At 51.5% G+C, this 22,317-nt stretch overlaps 1 protein-coding gene and 2 pseudogenes across 1 annotated transcript; 1 reads left to right on the plus strand and 2 right to left on the minus strand.

Moving 5' to 3' along the window:
- Nucleotides 1-1,862: 1,862 nt before the first annotated feature.
- LOC124688661 lies at nt 1,863-4,213 on the plus strand (annotated as a pseudogene).
- Nucleotides 4,214-8,407: 4,194 nt separating this feature from the next.
- LOC124688662 lies at nt 8,408-10,755 on the minus strand (annotated as a pseudogene).
- Nucleotides 10,756-14,349: 3,594 nt separating this feature from the next.
- Nucleotides 14,350-16,905, minus strand: LOC124688663 (subtilisin-like protease SBT1.4). The gene has a single exon (XM_047222305.1). It carries the CDS (start codon nt 16,903-16,905, stop codon nt 14,566-14,568), a length of 2,340 nt encoding a protein of 779 aa, XP_047078261.1. The 3' UTR covers nt 14,350-14,565.
- Between the last annotated feature and the right edge of the window lie 5,412 nt (nt 16,906-22,317).

Below are 22,317 nucleotides of genomic sequence, written 5' to 3' on the forward strand. Positions count from 1 at the left end.
AGACTCCTTGTCTCACGTGTGTAAAGGTGGAGTGTGTGCACCGTGTGGGTCTCTTAGGCTATATTTCACAGAATACTTGTTCACTGAATTATGATTTGAGTTGAATGTCTCTATGAAATTGTGGTGTGTTAGTACCGCCTATGAATGCTCATAGTACAGCGTGGGGTGTTCATTAGTATTTTTGAATACATCTTTAAGGTTTGCTTTTGCAGCCCTACACAGTGAATTAGTCTTCGTTATCCAGCCAGAGAGTAGTTCAAAATAGCATAGTAAAGTGGTTATATTTATATTCCTTTATGATATCATTGTTGAGAGTGACCACTAGTGAATGTAGGCCTTGGTTCCAAACATCGAATCGCCGTTTATTTACTGTTTTACTACATGTTTACTTGCTGCCATATTTATTTCAGATTGTTATTACCACTCATATTCATCGATATCACTTGCATTTTACTATCTCTTCGCCGAACTAGTGCACCTATACATCTGACAAGTGTATTGAGGACACAAGAGACTTCTTGTATCATAATTGTAGGGTTGCTTGAGAAGGATATCTTTGACTGGTCATCGCATCTGCAGCAGGGAAGCTCGCCGGCTTCTTGTCGGAGGTTCACCATGGCGCCATTTTCGCCGTATCCCATGGCCGAAAGGCGGCCCCTCCAACCTTGTGTGGCGGTGACAAATCAAGGCTGCCCTCAGGATCTCAACAACCTCTAGACGTACTTGCCAGTTCGGAGGCCCTTCGGTCTCGCCGTAGTTGGCTCCCACCTCCACACTCCAAGTGGTTCTGTCGGCGGCGGTGTGGAGGTTGGCTCCGGCGAGCCTTGCAATGGTGGAGCTGGAGCTGGACTCGATCACGTTTTCTCTCTTTGTTCTGAGGTCCTTAGTGCAAAGTGTAAGGGTCATGTTGTAATTTTTCCTTTCTTTAGGGCCCTTTGTGGAAAATGTACCTCCAACGCTTATAATGAATGAAGCTCCCGGTCCTTCGGGACCATCCCTGTTCAAAAAACAAAAGCTCAACACAAGAGATAGTATAACACAAAGGGATTTGCTAGTTCTCAGAACTAACCTCGTGTTCAATCAAATCTTAAACCGTTTAATTTGAATCATTATTCGTGCTACTCATGAGTTGTAACATAAGTTATAACTGAGATTTGATGAAATCAACTGATTGAAAATAAGATTAGTTCTCATCCAAGTGAGAAATACTCACACCCTTCTTTAACACTCTGCTCGCGTTTACCTGATCCATTTTGTGTTGCTTCTCAATGCAATACTACAGCTCAAGCTCAACACAGGAGACAAAGGATTCGCTAATTTTCAGCTAGCTTCGTGTTCAATCAAATTTTAATCCATTTAATTTGAATCGTGATTCGTGCGACTCATAAGTTGTAACTAAGATTTAATAACATCATGTAGCTGAAAACGAAGTTAGTTCTAAATCAACTAAGAAATAATAACACTCTAACACAAAAGTAAGAGAACATTACAGTTGACAGATCTAACGCCTTTTCTCATAGTATATTACAAATACTGCACCTAATCCAATACTTGTCGATCTGCTTGCAAGTTGACACGTGAGTTCAGTTAGCTAGTAATGCTGCAATTAGCTTACGATAATCTTGGACTTCCCATTCAAAGTAAACGCAGGGCCCGTGCATTCGTGCAGGTCGTCCTTAAGCGAGCCGACAAGAAAAGAAAGGGAGATAAAATACTAGAACAAAGTACTAAAATATGCCGGAGCAGACTGATCAGCACGAGCTCACGACTTGGATCGGAACCACTCAGATTTGGATCGGTCAGATATACGCCTACTTATTGCTGTTCAGCTCCCCGCTGCTACTGCACAGCTGACCGCGACGATGATGGCGCTCAGACCACTCGCGGCCTTGTGCTTCCTGCTCGCCTTCGTCACCTCGGCGGCGGCCGTGGAGCTCGACACGATCGAAGTCCAGTCCTCCTACATCGTGCATGTCGCGCCGGCGCACGCCCGGGCGCTGCCGCGGCGCGGCCTGCTGACCACCGTGGCGTACGGCTCATTCCTGCGCGACCACGTCCCCGCCGAGATGTCCAGCCCGGCGCCGAGGGTGCTCTACTCCTACTCCCACGCCGCCACGGGCTTCGCGGCGCGCCTCACGGAGCGCCAGGCCGCGCGCCTCGCGTCCTCAAGCTCGGTGCTCGCCGTCGTGCCCGACAAGAGGCAGCAGCTGCACACCACGCTCACGCCGTCCTTCCTCCGCCTCTCAGCGTCGTCCGGCTTGCTCCCGGCGTCCAACGGAGCCGCGGACGTTGTCATCGGCGTCATCGACACCGGCGTGTACCCCGAGGGCCGGCCATCCTTCGCTGCTGATCCGTCGCTGTCGGCGCCGCCCACCAAGTTCCGTGGCGGCTGCGTGTCTACCCCAACGTTCAATGGCTCCTCGCTGTGCAACAATAAGCTCGTCGGGGCCAAGTTCTTCCACAAGGGACACGAGGCTGCACGCGTCGGTGCGACCGACGATGTCGAGGAGCCTGAGTCGCCGCTCGACACCAATGGCCATGGTACCCACACCTCCTCGACCGCCGCCGGTTCGGCCGTCGCCGACGCCGCCTTCTACGACTACGCCAGAGGGAGAGCCGTCGGCATGGCCCCCGGCGCGCGCATCGCCGTCTACAAAGCGTGCTGGGAAGAAGGCTGCGAGGACTCCGACGTCCTAGCCGCGTTTGACGAGGCCATTGCGGACGGTGTCGACGTCATCTCCCTCTCGCTTGGCGCCGACGGAACTGCCCCGGAATTTTACGAAGACATCACCGCCGTAGGCGCGTTCCGTGCCGTCAGCAAGGGCATCGTCGTCTCTGCCTCCGCGGGGAACTCCGGCCCCAACGATTCCACAGCTGCCAACATCGCGCCCTGGTTCCTGACGGTCGGCGCGTCCACCATCAACCGCCAGTTCCTGGCAGACGTCGTTCTCGGCAACAACGAGACCTTCACGGGCACGTCGCTCTACGCCGGCGAGCCTCTCGGCGCCAACAAGGTACCACTGGTCTATGGAGGGGATGTGGGCTCTAATGTCTGCGAAGAGGGGAAGCTCAACGCCAGCACCGTGGCCGGGAAGATCGTTCTCTGCGATCCCGGCGTGAATGCCCGGGCGGAGAAAGGACTGGCCGTCAAGGTTGCCGGTGGCGCCGGAGCAATCCTGGCCAGCAGCGAAGCTTTCGGCTTGCAGGCCCTCAGCAGCCCACATGTCCACCCCGCCACGGCCGTCCCATTTGCCTCCGCCGAGAAGATCAAGAAGTACATAACCTCGCAGGCGTCCCCTACCGCGACGATCGTGTTCCGTGGCACCGTCATCGGCTCGACGCCACCTTCTCCTCGAATGGCATCCTTCTCGAGCCGCGGGCCGAACTTCCGCGCGCCGGAGATCCTCAAGCCTGACGTGACCGCTCCCGGCGTGGACATCCTCGCCGCTTGGACCGGCGCAAACTCGCCAACGGAGCTTGACAGCGATACGAGGCGTGTGCGGTGCAGTACAACATCATATCGGGCACGTCCATGTCGTGCCCGCACGTGAGCGGCATCGCCGCTCTGCTCCGGCAGGCGAGGCCGGGGTGGAGCCCCGCGGCGATCAAGTCCGCCCTGATGACCACCGCCTACAATGTGGACAACGCCGGTGGCATCATCGTTGACATGTCCACCGGCAACGCGTCCACGCCGTTCGCGCGCGGTGCCGGACACGTGGACCCCAACCGTGCCGTTGATCCCGGACTGGTGTACGACGCCGGAACTGAGGACTACATCAGTTTCCTCTGCGCCCTCGGCTACACCGCCGAGCAGGTCGCCGTGTTCGATCCGGCGGCCAACTGCTCAACGCGCGCCGCCTCCACCGTGGGAGACCACAACTATCCGGCCTTCTCGGTGGTGTTCGCCTCGAACAAACCGGCGATCCTCACGCAGCGCCGCGTCGTGCGCAACGTTGGCGACAATGTCAGGGCCACGTACAGAGCCAGGGTGAGCAGCCCCGCCGGCGTGCACGTCACGGTGAGACCCGGGAAGCTGCAGTTCAGCGCCAAGCACAAGACGCAGGAGTATGAGATCACCTTCGCCCAGCGAATCTTTGGGAACGTCACCGAGAAGCACACGTTCGGGTCGATCGTGTGGAGCGACGGCGAGAAGCACAGGGTGACGAGCCCCATCGCCATCACCTGGGCGGTGAGCCAAGTTGCGGAGATGTGATCGGCTTTTAGGTGCTCCCGTTTATGCGAGTGTTAATCATTTGCTGACTCAGCTACGCATTACAGTGAGATACATATGCACTGATAATTTCTCGAATCCAGGTTATAGTTGGTCCGTGATTTCGAAGGAATAAAGTAGTTTTGGATTCCTATTTTACGGTCGAATACGAATTGGCATCCGGTTTGTCTCTAGGAGTAGATAGGGAATGGAGATGAGGATCAATTAGGCACACATGCTGGTGTATAAAAATCGGCTCTGCCAAGAAAAATACTGTACTTGCTGATGACTGTCAAAAACTTTGGTCAGAAGACAAGTCCTCTCTATGTAAACGTTTCTGCTTCAGTCAATTGGTGGCATAAAAACAACATAAAGTACGAAAAGTCCCAGTTGAACCGCGCGGCACGTGAACCGCCCGCATCGACGACTGCCAGCACAAGGAGATTCGGGCATAGAGTAGCAGGAGGCAGCGTCCGTATGCAGAGAGTCAGACAGGAAACCGTATAAGAGCAGATGAACAGCAGCGCACGGGTGTACTTGTCAGAAATACCCTGCCTCCACGGCTGCAGACGCCAGGAAGGGACGACCATTGATGAATCCTCCAGCAAGTGATGCACTGTATAACGTTCGGATTCTGAAGTTTTTACCAGCAGCTCCTTTTTAAGCTGTGGCCAAGAGCAGAACGAGCATTCTTCTCCGCGATCCACAACACATACACTCGGAGTATCTTATTGTTGGCAGGAAAACCTAGAGCACCAAATCACGGTAGCCGTTCGGCGACGAGCCAAACCTTCAGGCGCAACCGTGTCCAGCCCTGCTACAGACAAATAAATTTCTGCCGACCTTCTACAGACATGTCCACTTTTTTTTTCTCTTGTAGATACGCAGAATGAAGTAAATCGTAGCTTGTTAAAAAAATAAGTAAATCGTAGCCACGGGCCGCACATGGGGCCGGACTAGTCAATAAACATGCGTGCACTGTTCGAGTCAAGAACAACCTAGGCCGGCGGCGTACGACGGCGGCCGGCTGGTGGACAAGAGCGATTTGAGAATTGAGGGGGAAGGATAAGGGCATCTCCAGCGGGGCGACGCATTTCGGACGTTGAAACGGACGCGTCGTGTCCGTTTGCGTCGGCCGAAATCGTCGAAATCGTCTGGGCATCCGTTTGCGTCGGGGGTGGCTCCAGCGGCGCGACGCATAATTTTTTTTTTCATTCATGCAACCATAATTTACGTTAAAAAAAAAACATAAAAAAGCCATAAAGGCGTGCTAAAAGTTGCTCGCGCCTATCGGTCGTCGTCGCCGACGAGGTTAATGAACTCCGGCGTCGGCCATGGAAGCTCGTACGCCGGCGGTGGAGGAGGTACCGCCGCATGGGCAGGAGGTCGTGGCCAGGGATCCCACGCCGGAGCGACAGGCGGAGCGCGGTCGTTGGAACGCATCGGCGTAGCCGGAGGAGTCGCCGGCCTCCTCGCGCGAGCGCCGACTCCCGCAGCCGGATTGCGAGCCCCTCCCACAAAGCGAGCCTCGCTGAGCTCGTCCCGCGCGCTCGCTGGCCGCTGCCATGGCAATGGCCTCATCCTCGGAAAGGTCCGGCGGCTGGGTCTCCGGATCCCACGCCGACCCGCCGTCGTCGTGGTCGTAGTCGACCATGTCGACATCCTCGTCCGCGTCCTCCTCGTCGTTCGCGTCCTCCTGGTCGTTCTATTCTTCTTCTGCGGCGATCTCTCGCTCGAAGAAGTCCACGTCGCCGAGGTAGCCAGCGCGGCGGCGCGCGTCGAACTCCCACGTCCCGAATGAAATCCAGTTGTAGGAGTTCAGCGCGTACGCCTCATCCTCCCGCAGATCCGGCGGCAAGATCGCTCGGCGGCGGCGCACCTCGTCCCGCCGCTCTCGGCCCTCGCGCGGCACGGGGGGACCGGCACGCGCCGCGAGTTCGGGTACCGGCCCCTCCCGGCAAGTTCGCGTCCGGCCATGGCACAGGCCGGTTTTCCTCCCATAGCCGCCGCGCGAGCTCAACGCGGACGTACCGGCCGACCCTTGCCTTCTTGCCGGAACGCGAGCCGCTTGCCTCCTCGGTCGTTCTTCGTCTTGCGGAACGGCCGCATTTCTTTCCCATGGCGTCGGTGGGGTGGATACCGTGGGATTTGGCAATGGTTTGATCGTCGAAATGGACGCCGGCAGCCGTCCATTTAAAAGGCTCCGACGCCATATCGCCTTCAATGGCCTGCCAGTGCAACGTCTACTAGCTGCGCACGCTCGCGGAAGCCGAGGCACGCCATTAACGCGGCCCTGCGAAGGCTGCAGCGCGCCGCCCGGAAGTAATGCCCGAAGACGAAGCAGTTGTGCTGCTGCCAGGCGGGCCCGTGCGAGAACCGAGCGGACACTCTCCATAAAGTAGGCCTAACATGTTTTATCTTAGCAATAAAATAACCAGGGAAAGCATATGTGGAGTAGTTTATGTCTGAAACCTAAATTGATGACTGTGCTACTGTGCTACTGAATTGATGACTGTCCTACTGTGCTACTGTAATTGTCTGAAACCTGAATTTGTTAAGTGGATAGTTACAGTATGAATTTCTGAATTTGTCAAGTGATAGTTACAGTATATGAATTTCTAAATTTCTGAATTTGCTATATTCATGTACATTCAAATAAAACACACAGATAACATTCCTGTACATTCAAATGGAACAAAGAGAGTATTCAACAATATTTCTGTACATTCAAATGGAACAGAGGGAGTATTCAACAATATTGTTGTACATTCAAATAAAACAATATTTATGTACATTCATCTGCAGGTTATTAACTTCCAATGGAACTGAAGAAACAATACAGTACAGCAGGTCCAGCAGCGGCGGACAGCGGGTTCCAGCATCGGGGGCGGAGCGCGGGAGGCCGCTAGCCCTGCGGCGCGAGGCGCGAGAGGTCGCCAGCGCGAAGGGCGGGAGACCGCCCGCCGGCGCGAGGGTGTGAGCTCCACCTGGAGGCCCGCCGGCGCCAGGCGAACTACATCAGCGGAGGCGCGGGAGGCCAGCCGGCGCGAGCCGAGGGAGGCTGCTCACCGGCGTGAGGCGCGGGAGCTCCACCGGCGGGAACATGCGACCGCGCGCAGGAGTCCGTCAGCGCGAGGCAAGGGAGATCGCCGGCACCAAGGGAGGAAGGGCGCCCGCTGCCGCGAGGCGCGGGTACTCCACCGGTGCGAGAAGCGCGGGAGTCCGCCAGAGCCAAGGGAGGGAGGTCGCAAGATGATCTGGTGGAGCACATATGGACGCTCCGAGGCAACGCCAACGCCGACGCCAACTAGTGTGTCTTTATTTATTTGTTTCAAAACTTGTGAAATTGTGTGCTTCATTTGTTTCAGCACTTGTTAAACATTGTACTGATTTTCGCCCAATTTGTTTCAGCAATTTTCTGAATCTTGTTCGCCGAACTTGTTAAATTTTATGTCGAATTTGATTGAAATATGTCAAATGCCCCAAGTTGGGGGTGTCCTACCGGGGGGCGGCTGGAACTTCGGCGCTCTCTAGGCCTAATTTTCCTTCAATCCGGACGAAACTTTCGCCGGATTTGGGCGTGGGGAGCGCCAACGAGAGTGGAGATGACGCATGAATAGGCAGGCAGCGAGGCATCAATTATTAGCACAGTAGCGCAAACTATAGGGAGCAGCGAGGGCAGGCAGCGAGCAGCAGCGATCAATTGCTGGCGGGCAAACAGCCAGCCACTAATCCTAGCGGGAGTAAACGGCCTAGCTGCAGAGTCCCGTTCAGCTTAAAAGGCCACAAGCGACATTTGGTGGGCCGCCACGGACGTGTCCGTTTACAGGTATAACCCATGATATCAGTTCCCTTTGTTTCGCCCACGATCAGTTCCGCCTGATTCGGTCTTCCTCTTTTCTTTTTTTTGGGTCTTCGTTGGGGCTTTTTTTTCTCCTTTCTGTCCCGGTTTTTCTTGTAATCCACGAAAATCAGTAAAACCGTCTGTTTGAAGGATTAGCAAAGTTGATGGTTTTTTTTGTACCTAAAAAAACATTTAGGACGAAAAATGAACTTTCGAGGAAGTTGAATGACGAAAAATGGACTTTTTCCATCTGTATCTCATCTAGACAAAGCAGAATCAGTTATTAAACGAGAGTGTATAACTAGCAGCAAATGATTATCACTCGCATAAATGGCCCACCTAACCCACACCGATCACATCTCCGCATCTTGGCTCACCGGCCAGGTGATGGCGATGGGGCTCGCCACCGTGTGCTTCTCGCCGTCGCTCCACACGATCGACCCAAACGTGTGCTTCCCGGTGACGCTCCCAGCAGGTCCCTGCGCGAAGGTGACCTTGTACTCCTGCATCTTCTGCGCCGCGCTAAACTGTAGCTGCTCGGGGCTCACCGTGACGAGCACGCCGGCGGGGCTGCTCACCTTGGCCTTGTACATGGCGCTGGCATTGGTGCCGACGTTCCGCACCACGCGGCGCTGCGTGATGACCGCCAACTTGTTCGAGGTGAACACCACCGAGAAGGCTGGATAGTTGTGGTCTCCCACGGAGGAGGCGGTGCGCGTTGAGCAGTTGGCCGCCGGATCGAACACGGCGACCTGCTCGGCGGTGTAGCCGAGCGCGCAGAGGAAAGTGATGTAATCCTCTGCTCCTGCGTCGTACACCAGTCCGGAATCGACGGCACGGTTGGGGTCCACATGGCCGGCACCGCGTGCGAATGGCGTGGACGCGTTGCCGGTGGACATGTCACCGATGATGCCGCCGGCGTTGTCCGCATTGTACGCGGTGGTCATTAGGGCAGACTTCACGGCCGCGGGGCTCCACCCCGGCCTCGCCTGCCGGAGCAGCGCGGCGATGCCGCTCACGTGCGGGCACGATATGGAGGTGCCCGAGATGATGTTGTACTGGACTCGCCTCGTGTCCACGTCGAGCTCCGTTGGCGAGTTTGCGCCGGTCCAAGCGGCGAGAATGTCCACGCCGGGTGCAGTCACATCAGGCTTGAGGATCTCCGGTGCGCGGAAATTTGGCCCCCGGCTCGAAAAGGATGCCATTTGAGGAGAAGGTGGTGTCGAGCCGATGACGGTGCCACGGAACACGATCGTCGCGGTAGGGGAACTTTGGGTGCTTATGTACTTCTTGATCTTCTCGGCGTAGGAAAATGCGACGGCCGTCGTGGGGTGGATGTGGGGGCTGCTGAGAGCCTGCTCGCCGTATGCTTCGGTGCTCGCGAGGATTGCCCCGACGCCACCGGCGACCTTGACCGCCAGCCCTTTCTCCACCCGGGCATTCACGCCGGGATCGCACAAAACGATCTTCCCGGCAACTATGCTGGCGTTGAGCTTCCCTCTACACATGTATTGGAACCCACATCCCCTCCGTAGACCAGTGGTACCTTGTTGGCGCCGATAGGCTCGCCGGCGTAGAGCGAGGTGCCCGTGAAGGTCTCGTTGCTGCCAAGAACGACGTCCGCCGGGAACTGGCGGTTGATGGTGGACGCGCCGACCGTCAAGAACCACGGCGCCACATTGCTGGCTGTGGACTCGCCAGGGCCAGCGTTCCCGGCGGAGGCAGAGACCAAGATGCCCCTAGTGACGGCACGGAACGCGCCTACGGCGCTGGCGTCATCATAAAATTCGGGTGCCTGGTCGGTGGCGCCGAGCGAGAGAGAAATGATGTCGACACCGTCCGCAATGGCCTCATCAAACGCGGCTAGGATGTCGGAGTCCGCGCACCCATCTCTCCAGCACACTTTATAGACGGCGATGCGCGCGCCGGGGGCCATACCGACGGCTTTCCCTCTGGCGTAGTCGTAAAAGGCGGCGTTGGGGACTGCCGAGCCGGCGGCAGTGGAGGAGGTGTGGGTGCCATGGCCGTTAATGTCGAGCGGCGACTCGGGCTCCTCCTCGGTCGCACTGACCGAACGGCCACGTGCAGCCTCGTCGCCCTTATGGAAGAATTTGGCGCCGACGAGCTTATTGTTGCAGAGCGCGGAGCCGTTGAAGGAGGGGACAGTGACGCAGCCGCCACGGAACTTGCTGGGCGGCGGCGATAGCGACGGGTCGGCAGCGAAGGAGGGTCGGCCCTCGGGGTACACGCCGGTGTCGATGACGCCGATGACGACGTCCGCGGCTCCGTTGGACTCCGGGAGCAAGCCGGACGTCGCTGATAGGCGGAGGAAGGACGGTGTGAGCGTGGTGTGCAGCTGCTGCCGCTTGTCGGGCACGACGGCGAGCACCGCGCGCGAGGACGCGAGGCGCGCGGCCTGGCGCTCCGTGAGGCGCGCCGCGAAGCCCGTGGCGGCGTGGGAGTAGGAGTAGAGCACCCTCGGCGCCGGGTTGGACATCTCGACGGGGACATGTTGGCGCAAGAATGAGCCGTACGCCACGGTGGTCAGCAGGCCACGCCGCGGCAACCGTGGCGCGTGCGCCGGCGCGACATGCACGATGTAGGAGGACTGGGCTTCCGTCGTCTTGAGCTCCACCTCCGTGGCAGCAGCCACGACGAAGGCGAGCAGGACGCACAGAGCCGCGAGTGGTTTGAGCTCCATTGACGTTGGGCTGCAAGAGATCGATGGACTAGCAAGTGCTAAGTGTCGGGAGTCCCTGAACTGAACCGTGAGCCACCGAACCGAACCAAGGCCCTCGTCGTTGGCCATGCCGCCGGGAAGTGGCTGAGGCGAGGCCCTGGCCATCGTAGTCTATATAGTAGGTCTAGGGTTTGTAGTTGCGGCCGAGCTTCTTCATCGTCATGCGATGGTGGTGAGCGCTGCCGTTGATGGAGAAGAACAACCCAGTGATCTCCGACAATAAGGCTATTGAGTCTAACTTCTGCATCTTAGACATGCGTCCAAGGTGGAAGGATCAGATGCAGAGCTTGAACGCGTCTGTTATGGCATGGACTAATGTGTATGTATGCTTTGGTGGATTATTTATGGATGAACTGCTTATGCAGTGTTTATTATATGCATTGTTGTATATGATTTGATATCTCCATGATCAATTTGGAGATAATTAAAGTCCGAATCCATTTCTGGCTGGTGATGACTTATAGTTTTGGTTTAAATGGATCGATTTGTGGTTGATGTGACCACATTAGCCTTGCTACTGGTTGGTTGCTCACACAGTTTGACTAGTTTTTGTTGGCTACCTATTTTTGCTTGCACATTAGGGAATCATACTTAATATGAATGGCACTGTGTTTGCCTGTGAAGAAATAAAGGATTAAACTGATGGTTTCTTGGCTAGGATCTTGCTAGGTGGTTTTTGGTAGCTTCTAGTACATGTATATCCTCTACTGCTTCCTATATGTGCTTCTATGCTTGTCTATTTGCACATGAATAGTAACTAGATGATTTTGGGATCTAGCTGCTCCACTTCTACCAGTAATTCTTGGTCAACACCAAGTGATGACAACCCCATGAGCATCTGCTCATCTTATGCCTTGTGTCATGCTATATTATGGATTGGATCCACTGGATCCTCTCTAGGTATACGTTATACCTTGTTTCAGCTCCTAGATGGCTATGCTCAGCTTCTGTTGAGTTGTTGCTTGATGTTTATGGTTACTTGCCCTGCTCCTCCTAGCTCCTGATGATCTTGCTTAAGTTTCCATCTCAATGACTGGTTTTGGTTAGTGGGTTTTGGATGAATGGATGGTTTCTCTGGTGGATCTTAGTGTTCTTGAGCAAGAACAGAGATGAACTATGCAATGTTCATTGCTGGTTGCTTGGTGAATGCTTATCTGGTCGACTTGTAAATTATTCCTGGTGGTTCGACCCTTTTATACCATCAACTGGTTCTTCTCTGGCTGTGACACACAAGCCTGGCCAGACTTGGTGACTAAGCCATGGTTTGGCTTGCTGTTGGGCATGCACCACACCTAGTCAGCTTTGTGGGTGCTTTGGTGAAACTTGAGCCCATGATTGACTTCAGGTTTGGTCTGCCGGTGCCTATCTTGCGTCTGGCCAGATTTGGACAGTGACAAGTGGCATGGACACTTGTTTTTAACCCTCTATCTAGTTTCTCTTCTTATTTTGCAGGTTTCATGCTCAAGATGATCCAAGGACAAATCCTTACAAGACATATAGTTTAGGTTTTAGTATAGAATCCAATTCTTGTAATCTTCTTTTATTTTGTTTATTATTTCATCCAATTCTTGTATGATAAATATTGTAAAGACAATGTAATGTGTGTGTATGATCAATAAAGTTCAAGTTTTTGGTTATGTGCTTGTATATAAATTTATCATTCACTTATGAATTATTTGGGTTTATACGATGTGATTTGAATTATGTATATATATGATGTGATTTGAACTATGAATTCATAATTCATTTATATAATGTTTATCTATTACTTCTTTTGTTTTATATCAAATATGAATTGTCAATTCAAATAATCCCCAAAATCAACAAGTTACAAAAGAGATCATGTCGAAATTCTTAACACTCACATTGCCTAACCCTATTTGTAATGAGAGAGAACCTCGATTCCTCTTAGGTTTTTATGCAATAAGGCACGAAAATTTCCCTCGTTTTGCGATGAAATGCACATCCCATTTCTAAATATACCCTTCGTTGTTCCTATGTTCTGGGATATTACAATTTATGTGTGAATGCTCAATAAAGCTCAAAGTTTCATTATGAACATTTTTTAATAATGATAATCCCATTTTGGAATATGTTGTATGAATCTTATAATTGTTTGAATTATAAAATATGAGTTCAATTGTATTATAGTTTCTTATATTCTTTTATTATTCAATATTCCAATTTGAAATGCAAATTTAAACTCCTATCAAAACCCTAGTTTCAAAAGAGGTAATGTCGAAATTCATAGCACTCTCGTTACTCTAACACTAATTGCAACGAGAGAGAATCCTCGATCCCTCTTAGGTGTTATGCAATTAAGCGCGAAAATTCTCCCGTTTTGTGATGCAATGCACAACCATTTTCTAAATCTACCCCGCGTTTATCCTAAGTTCTGGGATGCTACAGTCTTCTCCTCGTGAGGCATGGAGTCCTCGTGAGGGATTTCATCCTTTGTCGTTGTAGATGGGCCTCGGTTTGGGCCTAGGAGCAGGTTGAACGTAGTACCCCATTGCCAATACACTGTCAGCAATTAGTAGAACAAACGGAAAGTCGCCCAGCTCTCAAGGCTATGACCATCGCCCAGCTCTCAAGGCTACGACCATCGCCCATATCGCCAAACCTCATCTAGGGACTGCCGGTGTTGATCCAATTTGGCCACCCACTTCTCCCCTCCTCCTCCCGATGTAGCTCGAGCACCCCGAGACAAGTTCATCACCCCTAGCACCCCATCTCCCTCCTAGAGATAGCAGCTAGGTTGAGAATTAGCCACCCCGACGAGGTTTGACCAACCGCCGGCCGTGGATGTGCATAAAAACATGCAGACAAGTCGAGGGGAGAGATGAAGTTGATGACAAGTGGATCATGCACGTGAACCTAATTGTTACAAGCTTCCCACCATCTATCTCCTCCACGTCGGCCACAATTTGTCCAAATCTTTGCCACGTAGGACTGGTAGGTGGGCTGGGTGGGCAAAAAACTGTTTAACATGCCTAAATGGTGAAATTGGTGCACGTGCCTCGATGTTGGTAGTTTTATTTTGTGACCAAAAACCCAAAATCGGTGATTATATGACACGGCAACCCCAAATGTGGTGATATAATTTCTTCTTTTGACAATTAAACCCAAAATCGGTGGTTATGTGACACACAACCCAAAATTGGTGATATACTTTTTTTTTGACAAAAAGAAACCCAAAATCGATGGTTGTTGGACACCGCATCGCCAAATGTGGTGATACTTAGGGCTGGAAGTGTACATGTACATATTATGAGTTGGAGATTTGATGCATATGGGCACTAGTGATCTCGTTTTAAAAAATCATGTTTTTTGAGTTTCATAAAATTCTGAAAGAACATCTGCATATAGTCAATTATGCATTCCACAAATGCGCAAACTGTAATTTCAAGTAGTTTATATTCTGAGCTACATAAAAATGATAAAAGTATATATCTAAGTTGTACATTTTCAAATCTTTAGAATATATCGGATTTTGTCACTTTTTGTCTAGCACAAAATAAAAAAATAATTTTAGGTTGAGATTTTGCCCAATTATGAGATGTATCCCTGACAATTTCCAAAATTATTTTCAGCGTTTTGTTAATTTGTAAAAATACCTTTTAATTTTTTTTAAAATAGGAAGAGCACCTGAGCTTGGGAATCAAAAACGCTACCCCTACGTCTTGCTATATGGGTGAGAAGATAGACAAGACATGAGCACGAATCTTGAAATAGACTAGGCCATGAGATAAAAACGCCAGCGTGCGCACGTCACATCTCCGCAACTAGGCTCGCCGGCCAGGTGACGGTGATGGGGCTCGTCACCGTGTGCTTCTCGCCGTCGCTCCAGACAATCGATCCGAACGTGTGCTTCCCAGTGACGCTCCCAGGTCCCTGCGTGAAGGTGATGTTGTACTCCTGCGTCTTGTGCGCCGCGCTAAACTGCAGCTGTTCCGGGTTCACCGTCAGGCGCACGCCGGCGGGGCTGCTCACCTTGGCCCTGTACATGGCGCTGGCATTGCTGCCGACGTTGCGCACCACGCGGCGCTGCGTGACGACCGCCGATTTGCTCGAGGTGAACACCACCGAAAAGGCCGGGTAGTTGTGGTTCCCCACTGAGGACACCGCGCGCGTCGAGCAGTTGGCGGCGGAGCTGAACACGGCGACCTGCTTGGCGGTGTAACCGAGCGCACAGAGGAAGGTGATGTAGTCCTCTGTGCCGGCGTCGTACACCAGTCCAGGGTCCACGGCGCCGTTGGGGTCAACGTGTCCGGCCCCGCGCGCGAACAGCGTGGACGCGTTGCCGGTGGACATGTCGCCGATGATGCCGCCGGCGTTGTCAGCATTATACGCGGTGGTCATCAGGGCGGACTTCACGGCGGCGGGGCTCCACTCCGGCCTCGCCTGCCGGAGCAGCGCCGCTACGCCGCTGACGTGCGGGCACGACATGGACGTGCCCGAGATGATGTTGTACTGGACTCGCCTCGTGTCGACGTCAAGCTCCGTGGGCGAGTTGGCGCCGGTCCAGGCGGCGAGGATGTCCACGCCGGGCGCGGTCACGTCCGGCTTGAAGATCTCCGGCGCGCGGACGTTGGGCCCGCGGCTGGAGAAGGACGCCATTCTGGGAGAAGGTGGCGTCGAGCTGACGACGGTGCCGCGGAACAGGATCGTCGCGGTAGGGGATCTTTGCGTGCTTATGTACTTCTTGATCTTCTCGGCGTATGCAAATGCGACGGCCGTGGTGGGGTGGATGTGGGGGCTGGTGATGGCCTGCTCGCCGTATGCTTCGGTGCTTGCCAGGATTGCTCCGGCGCCACCGGCGACCTTGACGGCTAGTCCTTTCTCCGCCCGGGCATTCACGCCGGGCTCGCAGAGAACGATCTTGCCGGCGACCATGGTGGCGTTGAGTTTCCCCTCTACGCAGGCTGCCGATCCCACGTCCCCACCGTATACCAGCGGTACCTTAGTCACACCGAGCGGCTCGCCGGCGTAGAGGGAAGTGCCCGTGAAGGTCACGTTGTTCCCGAGAACGACATCCGCCGGGAACTGGCGGTTGACGGTCGACGCGCCGACCGTGAGGAACCACGGCGCGATGTTGGCGGCGGTGGACTCGCCGGGTCCGGAGTTCCCCGCGGAGGCGGAGACGACGATGCCCTTGCTGACGGCACGGAACGCGCCGACCGCGGTCAAATCGTCATAGAAGTTCGGGGCCTTGCCGACGGCGCCGAGCGACACAGAGATGACGTCCACACCGTCCGCAATGGCCTCGTCAAAAGCAGCGAGAATGTCGGAGCTCGCGCACCCTTCCCAGCACGCCTTATACATGGCAATCCGCGCGCCGGGGGCAATGCCGACGGCTCTGCCTTTGGCGTAATCGAAGAAGGCAGCGTCGGCGACGGAAGAGCCGGCGGCGGTGGAGGAGGTGTGGGTGCCATGGCCGTTGGTGTCGAGCGGCGACTCCAGCTCCATCTCACCGACCGCGCGGCCAAGAGCAGCCTCCTGGCCCTTGTAGAAGGCCTTCGCGCCGACGAGCTTACTGTTGCAGAGCGCGGTGCGGTTGAACGACGGGGTGGAGACGCAGCCGCCGCGGAACTTGCTGGGCGGCGGCGGTAGAGACGGGTCGGCGGCGAAGGAGGGTCGGCCCTCGGGATACACGCCGGTGTCTATGACGCCGATGACGATGTCCGTGGCGCCGTTGGACGCCGGGAGCAAGCCGGACGACGCCGAGAGGCCGAGGAACGCCGGGGTGAGCGTGGTGTGCAGCTGCTGCATGACGTCCGGCACGACGGCGAGCACGGAGGGTGACGACGCGAGGCGCGCGGCCTGGCGCTCAGTGAGGCGGGCCGCGAAGCCGGTCGCGGCGTGGGAGTAGGAGTAGAGCAGCCTCGGCGTCGGGCTGGACATCTCGACGGGGATGTGGTCGCGCAAGAACGTGCCGTACGCGCGGGTGGTCAGCAGGCCGCGACGCGGCAGCGCCGGCGCATGCTCCGGCGCGACGTGCACGATGTAGGAACACTGGGTCTCCGTCGTCCCGACCTCCACTTCCGTTGCCGCCGCCGCGGCGGCGACGACGAACAAGGCGAGCAGGGCCACGAGTGGTCTGAGCTCCATTGCCGACTTGCGGTCGCACGTACTGCAAGAGCACTGTCTGCCGTGCCGTGGCAGTAGAGACGGCAACAAGAATAAGTAGACCTCGTCTAACGTCTCCGCCGGCAGCACACTGACAGAGTAGCAGCTGCTGATCCAGATCTACTCCACATCCACATCATGGCTCGTGGCGTCGTGCTGATCATTGAACCACCGGAGAGAACCCCGACATACTTTTACCACTGCATTATTGGAAGAAGACGATAGCGAGACTTTGCGTGTCACTTTACTTATCCACCATTTCTCTCCCTGTCGCCTCGTTTAAGCACGATCGCACGACGCCGGCGTTTACTTTGAAGGGAAGTACATGATTATCGCCAGTTGAACGTAGCATTACTAACTGAACTCACATGCTATCAGATCCAGGATCATTGGATTGAATGTTTAGTTGTATACACTTGCATCCATTGGTGTAGGAGCAAAGGCGTCAGGTATGTCACATGTGTAGAAAAGTTCCTTCATAGAAAATTACTCTCACTAAAGTTAAAACGACGATGGACTGGATGTGTAAAGTGTCAGGAGACTGTTGATCATCTGTTTATTTCATTGTCCATTTGCTAAACATGTTTAGGAAGTTGTTCATTTTACTTTTAATGATAAACTACCTGCTAATGTAATCAATAAGTTCGGGAATCTTAATAGGATTGAACCAATTGTTAAGGCTATAATTTGAGCAGGAGATTGTGCCTTAGTTTAGACAATTTGGAATTATCGAAACGAGTTGTGTTTAACAGAACAAGTGTATTAAACTTCTTGCGGGTCATCTGCAAAGCCACCTGCTGGATTCGCATGTGGTTTTTCCTCCTTCCTACGAAGCAGCGAAAACATATGGATTATGGATGCACTCGGTTGATGGCGGTCGTTCAAGCTATACTTAACCAAAGTGGTTTGCGGCAAGCTAATAGGATCCAAAATAAAGTTTAGAGAGTTGTTTCTAGCTATTTTTCATTGGTTGATCCATGCTAAAGCTTTGTGTTAGTATTCAAATGCAAATGTATTATAGTATAGGTTAAATTGACGACCTAGGTACACGAGCAAGATCTATAAACCAATATGGTGGTAGTATTCAGGTTTAAACATAGACGATGCTCTCCGGTGAAATTTCCACCGTATGGGCCAATTTTGTTGTTAGGGATTGAAAGTCGTAGGCAATAAACCTCCACCGGAAATTTCCCTGCTCACACGGGATCCCTTCCGGGGAATAAATCCGTTGCCATTTGGACAGCCACCCGGGGGAATAGCCTTGTTGCCATTTGGACAACAAGGGGAAGGGGAAGGAACATACCAAATACAAATCACAGAATATTAAAAAAACGATCATTGTAGCCGAAAATCACAACAAATAACTTACTAGCTCTTTAGACAAAAGTCCAACTGCTAGCTAAAGAAAGATTCGGCTAAGATAGGTAATGCTAAGCTAGAAATTTACATAAATCAAGAAAGCCCTTGGACCACATGATCTTGTTACCGTGCCTCATGTACTTGATCAAGTGCTCCACATAGAAATCAATAATTAGTTTCAAAGAAAACACCACAAAATAAAAATAAAACACCACAGTTCATGGTACTCATCTAAAAGGTTAGTGCGAGCGAGGACGATGGTGCTGCTGCAGGTGGTGAGGTGGTCGTCCCCGCCGGCCATGGAAAAGATGCGCATGGCATGTCCCTTGCAGTGACTCGTCCCAATGAGGTTGCTAGAGGAGAATTGCGGTGACTCATCAAGGAATGAGGCTCAATCGTAGTCTAGGGTCAGATCATCCCTTCCTAGCCAGAGTCGGAGTGTGGACATCGATGGTAGCCATGAACAACATGGATCCGTTTCCGCTATCGGTGGCGATTGGTTTGGCTCAACGCTAGAACCTTGTCGTCATCCTCTGCGCGAAGGGAGGGTTCGATGTGTGGGCATGGGTGGGAGAAAACACGATCCGCTCGACTAGTTTGATTGATGGCTGTGAAATAAGCTACTTTTTCTTGTGTTTAAACCCTTAGATAAGTCAAGAAATGGAGTAGGTTTACTAATTAATGCAAAGATGTGCAATCTCTTCTATTTTTGGATGTTGTGCAGGAAATCATGTCATAATAACAAATGGACCTGCAGTTACTGAAGAAAATCGCGTCAGGAACATGGCAAAGTTGACTACGCTCGAAGAGGCGGTTCCAGGGGCTTTAAAGGGCATCGGTATGGGCAAGCCCCGCCCATACCATGTGCTCTACCGTGTGCCGCTGCATTCCCGAGGTCAAACCCTATAAGTTTCGTGAAGGGACCGACACTGGAAAAAGAGAGCCATTTGTCGCTAAACAGAGCCACCATCCATCAGATCCATCTGCACCACACCGAAGGAGATCCACCACCATAGTTCATCCATCCCATCTCCCATCTCCTCCATAGCCATACTCATCATCATTGTAATAGAGATTTCCTTCAGAATTGGCGATCATTGTAAGAATATTGTGATTTCAATCTAAGTATTTTGCACAATGATTTCTATCTTTGTATTTGATCTTGATATTATGTGTGAGTAGTCCTCACAGGCTGCGGGTTGGGGTGAATCTGTTGGCACGAAAAATCGCCGCGCAACACCAGGATAGTTTGTCGTGCTTTCGTGACGACGAACGATTGCTTTCCGAGCAAAGCAACAAAGGTTCCTCGCTTTCGTGGAGGAGATCGACCGTTTTTCAGCGCAAAACGGCAAAGATGAACCAAACCATGGGGCTGCTAAGGCATGGCAGAAAAACAATAAAGAAAACGATAAAGAGAAATAGTAGATTGATTTTGATGAATAGATCGATTGGGTCTCTCTTCAATCGGCCACGACCTCTATATATAGGTGCTGGTCTTCGCGTACAGGATCTGAATTGACGTACAGAAACAAAAGTCTAAACCTGAACCGAATAGAACTCTATCCTTTTATCAATTCGGTTGCATATAGTACCTACCAAATCTAATCCCTAGTACGTAGCAGTTCCAAACACGAAACCATATGTCACGTACAAATAATCTCAAGCCTAGAAATAAACAATATAATATTCCGGCTGATGCAAATCACACGAGCTGGTACAAACCATGCATGCGTCGCTTCTAAGGTAGATGATATTTTCAGGATGCATTCTTCCCTCCGCTGACTTGATAATCCTTGCAATAATCCACACATCGCAGCTTTGCTTGAAAGGACTTGTCAGGCGCAATTGTGTTTTAGCTCAACATATCACAGAATCTTCCAGAACTCAGTCCTATCTTGCTGATAATTTATGCTAACTTTACGTATTTGTCCTGAGTTGATAACTCTAGCAGTACACCTGATGCCTTGTTCTACGAGGTATTTGCATTTAACTTTCACGGGGCCTGCATTTGAACTAAACAACAAGTCTAATTGTGTATGCATGTCAGACAATAATCTTACCATGGTCATTTAAGCTAATTTGGCCCATAAATACATACTAGCCAAATTATGTAATCAACACATGCCCCCCTGTTTTTGGTACGATTGAATTGACCAAAAACACATATGAAATACCTTACGACCATTTCAATAACTTCACCATCCATAAAATTTCTTAGGGCGATGTTCAAATAACACATCGGCCATTTTTTTTACAGCAATGTGTAAATACTCACCAGCCTTATTTTCTTAGGGCAATATATGAGATAATATACTGGCCATGGCAAAGATTGCACAAAATAGGAATTTCTACAACTAGCCGCAGTATCCTAAAATGTCGGCTAACACAACCTGCTATTTTTTGTTAACCATTGCATCTCACGATCCGACTGATGTGTCCTACATATTGGTTCATGCACTTCACCCTTAGCCAATATATTTTGATCAGATTCCAGAAACTTCAAAAGGAAACCATCTATAGTACTTAGATATAATTCGGCAGTCGATAAGCTACATGTCAAAGGTTGTGGCCGAATTATTTCATCTCTATTTTAACTTGGATCCTCTAAATAATAAACTAGTGAAACTCTCCAATCCTCAGGTTCCAATCTATTCTCTTACTCGGCTGTTTGTAACCCATTTACCGATTTAGCTCCCTATACTACTAGTTTCTGGACCGAATTAGAATCAACAGTATTATGCTCTAAATCATCTTTGCATTGTACGACTAGTTGCTGAACGGAACAGGCTGCACCCTGTACCAAGCTAGCATCTAGCAATGCCAATTTATTTTCTAATTCGGCTATCTGTAGTTTATGTGTAGTTTATGTACCGAATTAACATTATCATGCAATACTTGCTGCTGGACCAAACCTGGACATGCAGACCCATGAACAGAACACCAGCGGTCTCACTTTTGGCAGCCACAAGCATCGGTCTTTCCAATATAAAATTACCTGTGCTAATACGACAACCTAATGTCTGTTGGGCTAAAACATTTAGCTCTAGAAATTTCTCCTATAGGTATATAATTGATAGAAAACATATCTAGAGTCTTGACAATCTAAACATCGGTCTAGATAGATATTTAGTAATCCATCAAAACATTGAAATTCGCTTTTATTTGTCATACTACCATAAGCGAATCTAAACAAACCGACGTTTCATAAACTATATTGTTAGATGAATCAAAACATTGCCAACGCCATATCCATCTCTACAAACCGATTAGTAATGTCTCCATGGGCAGAGATTGACATAATCAATATGTTCATCATCTAGTGCATAAGACCATTTTTCAATCCTACCACTAAGAATCGGTCACAAGAACATATATTTGATCGCATCGGCTTGGCAAACTATCCCACATGTATTAGAAAGTAGATAAGACCGAAACTTGGTATATGCATAATACATAATTTGAAGGCAAACATAACGTACCGAGTTTTAGTGTCGACGAATTAAGTGTCTTCTTTCATGCATATCGCTCTTCCGGAACGATAATCCCCGGTACGTCATTGCGGCCACTTAACACGAGCATCGGTCAAACATAGTATCTAACCATGTTGCAGATCAACCGATGCCTAAGTCAACGTCATGCATGCCGGATTACTCGCCTTGATGAGCATCCATATTAGTAGCTGCATCTCTAAATTTTTCTGAAATTTCATCAGCAACCATGTCATCCACATTTCTACTTTTATCCACCACGATGCACTTCTTCTTCCAAATCATCTCTGGAGGAACCATCGGCCTGTCTCTATTGAACCGCTCATCGCGTTTCTTTTCAGCTATTTCTTCTCTTATTTTCAATGCTCGCAGCCGTTGCACCCGTCGTTTCTGAGTATGTGTGAGTTCCGATGGGCACCACTGAGGTTCCAATTTAGTCCCCGGTGCGACTGACATAATCATGTTGCCCCCCGAGTTTCCCGGCCTACACTGACATAGTGCAGTTTTTGGAACAAATAATCTATCCTTGGCCGAAAGAACCATCTGC

This window comes from Lolium rigidum, chromosome 2 (assembly GCF_022539505.1).
Source record: "Lolium rigidum isolate FL_2022 chromosome 2, APGP_CSIRO_Lrig_0.1, whole genome shotgun sequence".
Taxonomy (NCBI): Eukaryota; Viridiplantae; Streptophyta; class Magnoliopsida; order Poales; family Poaceae; genus Lolium; species Lolium rigidum.

Bases quoted from the DNA above. Each gene is read 5' to 3' on its own strand.
- LOC124688663 (XM_047222305.1), bottom strand. From the start codon at position 16,905: ATGGAGCTCAGACCACTCGTGGCCCTGCTCGCCTTGTTCGTCGTCGCC.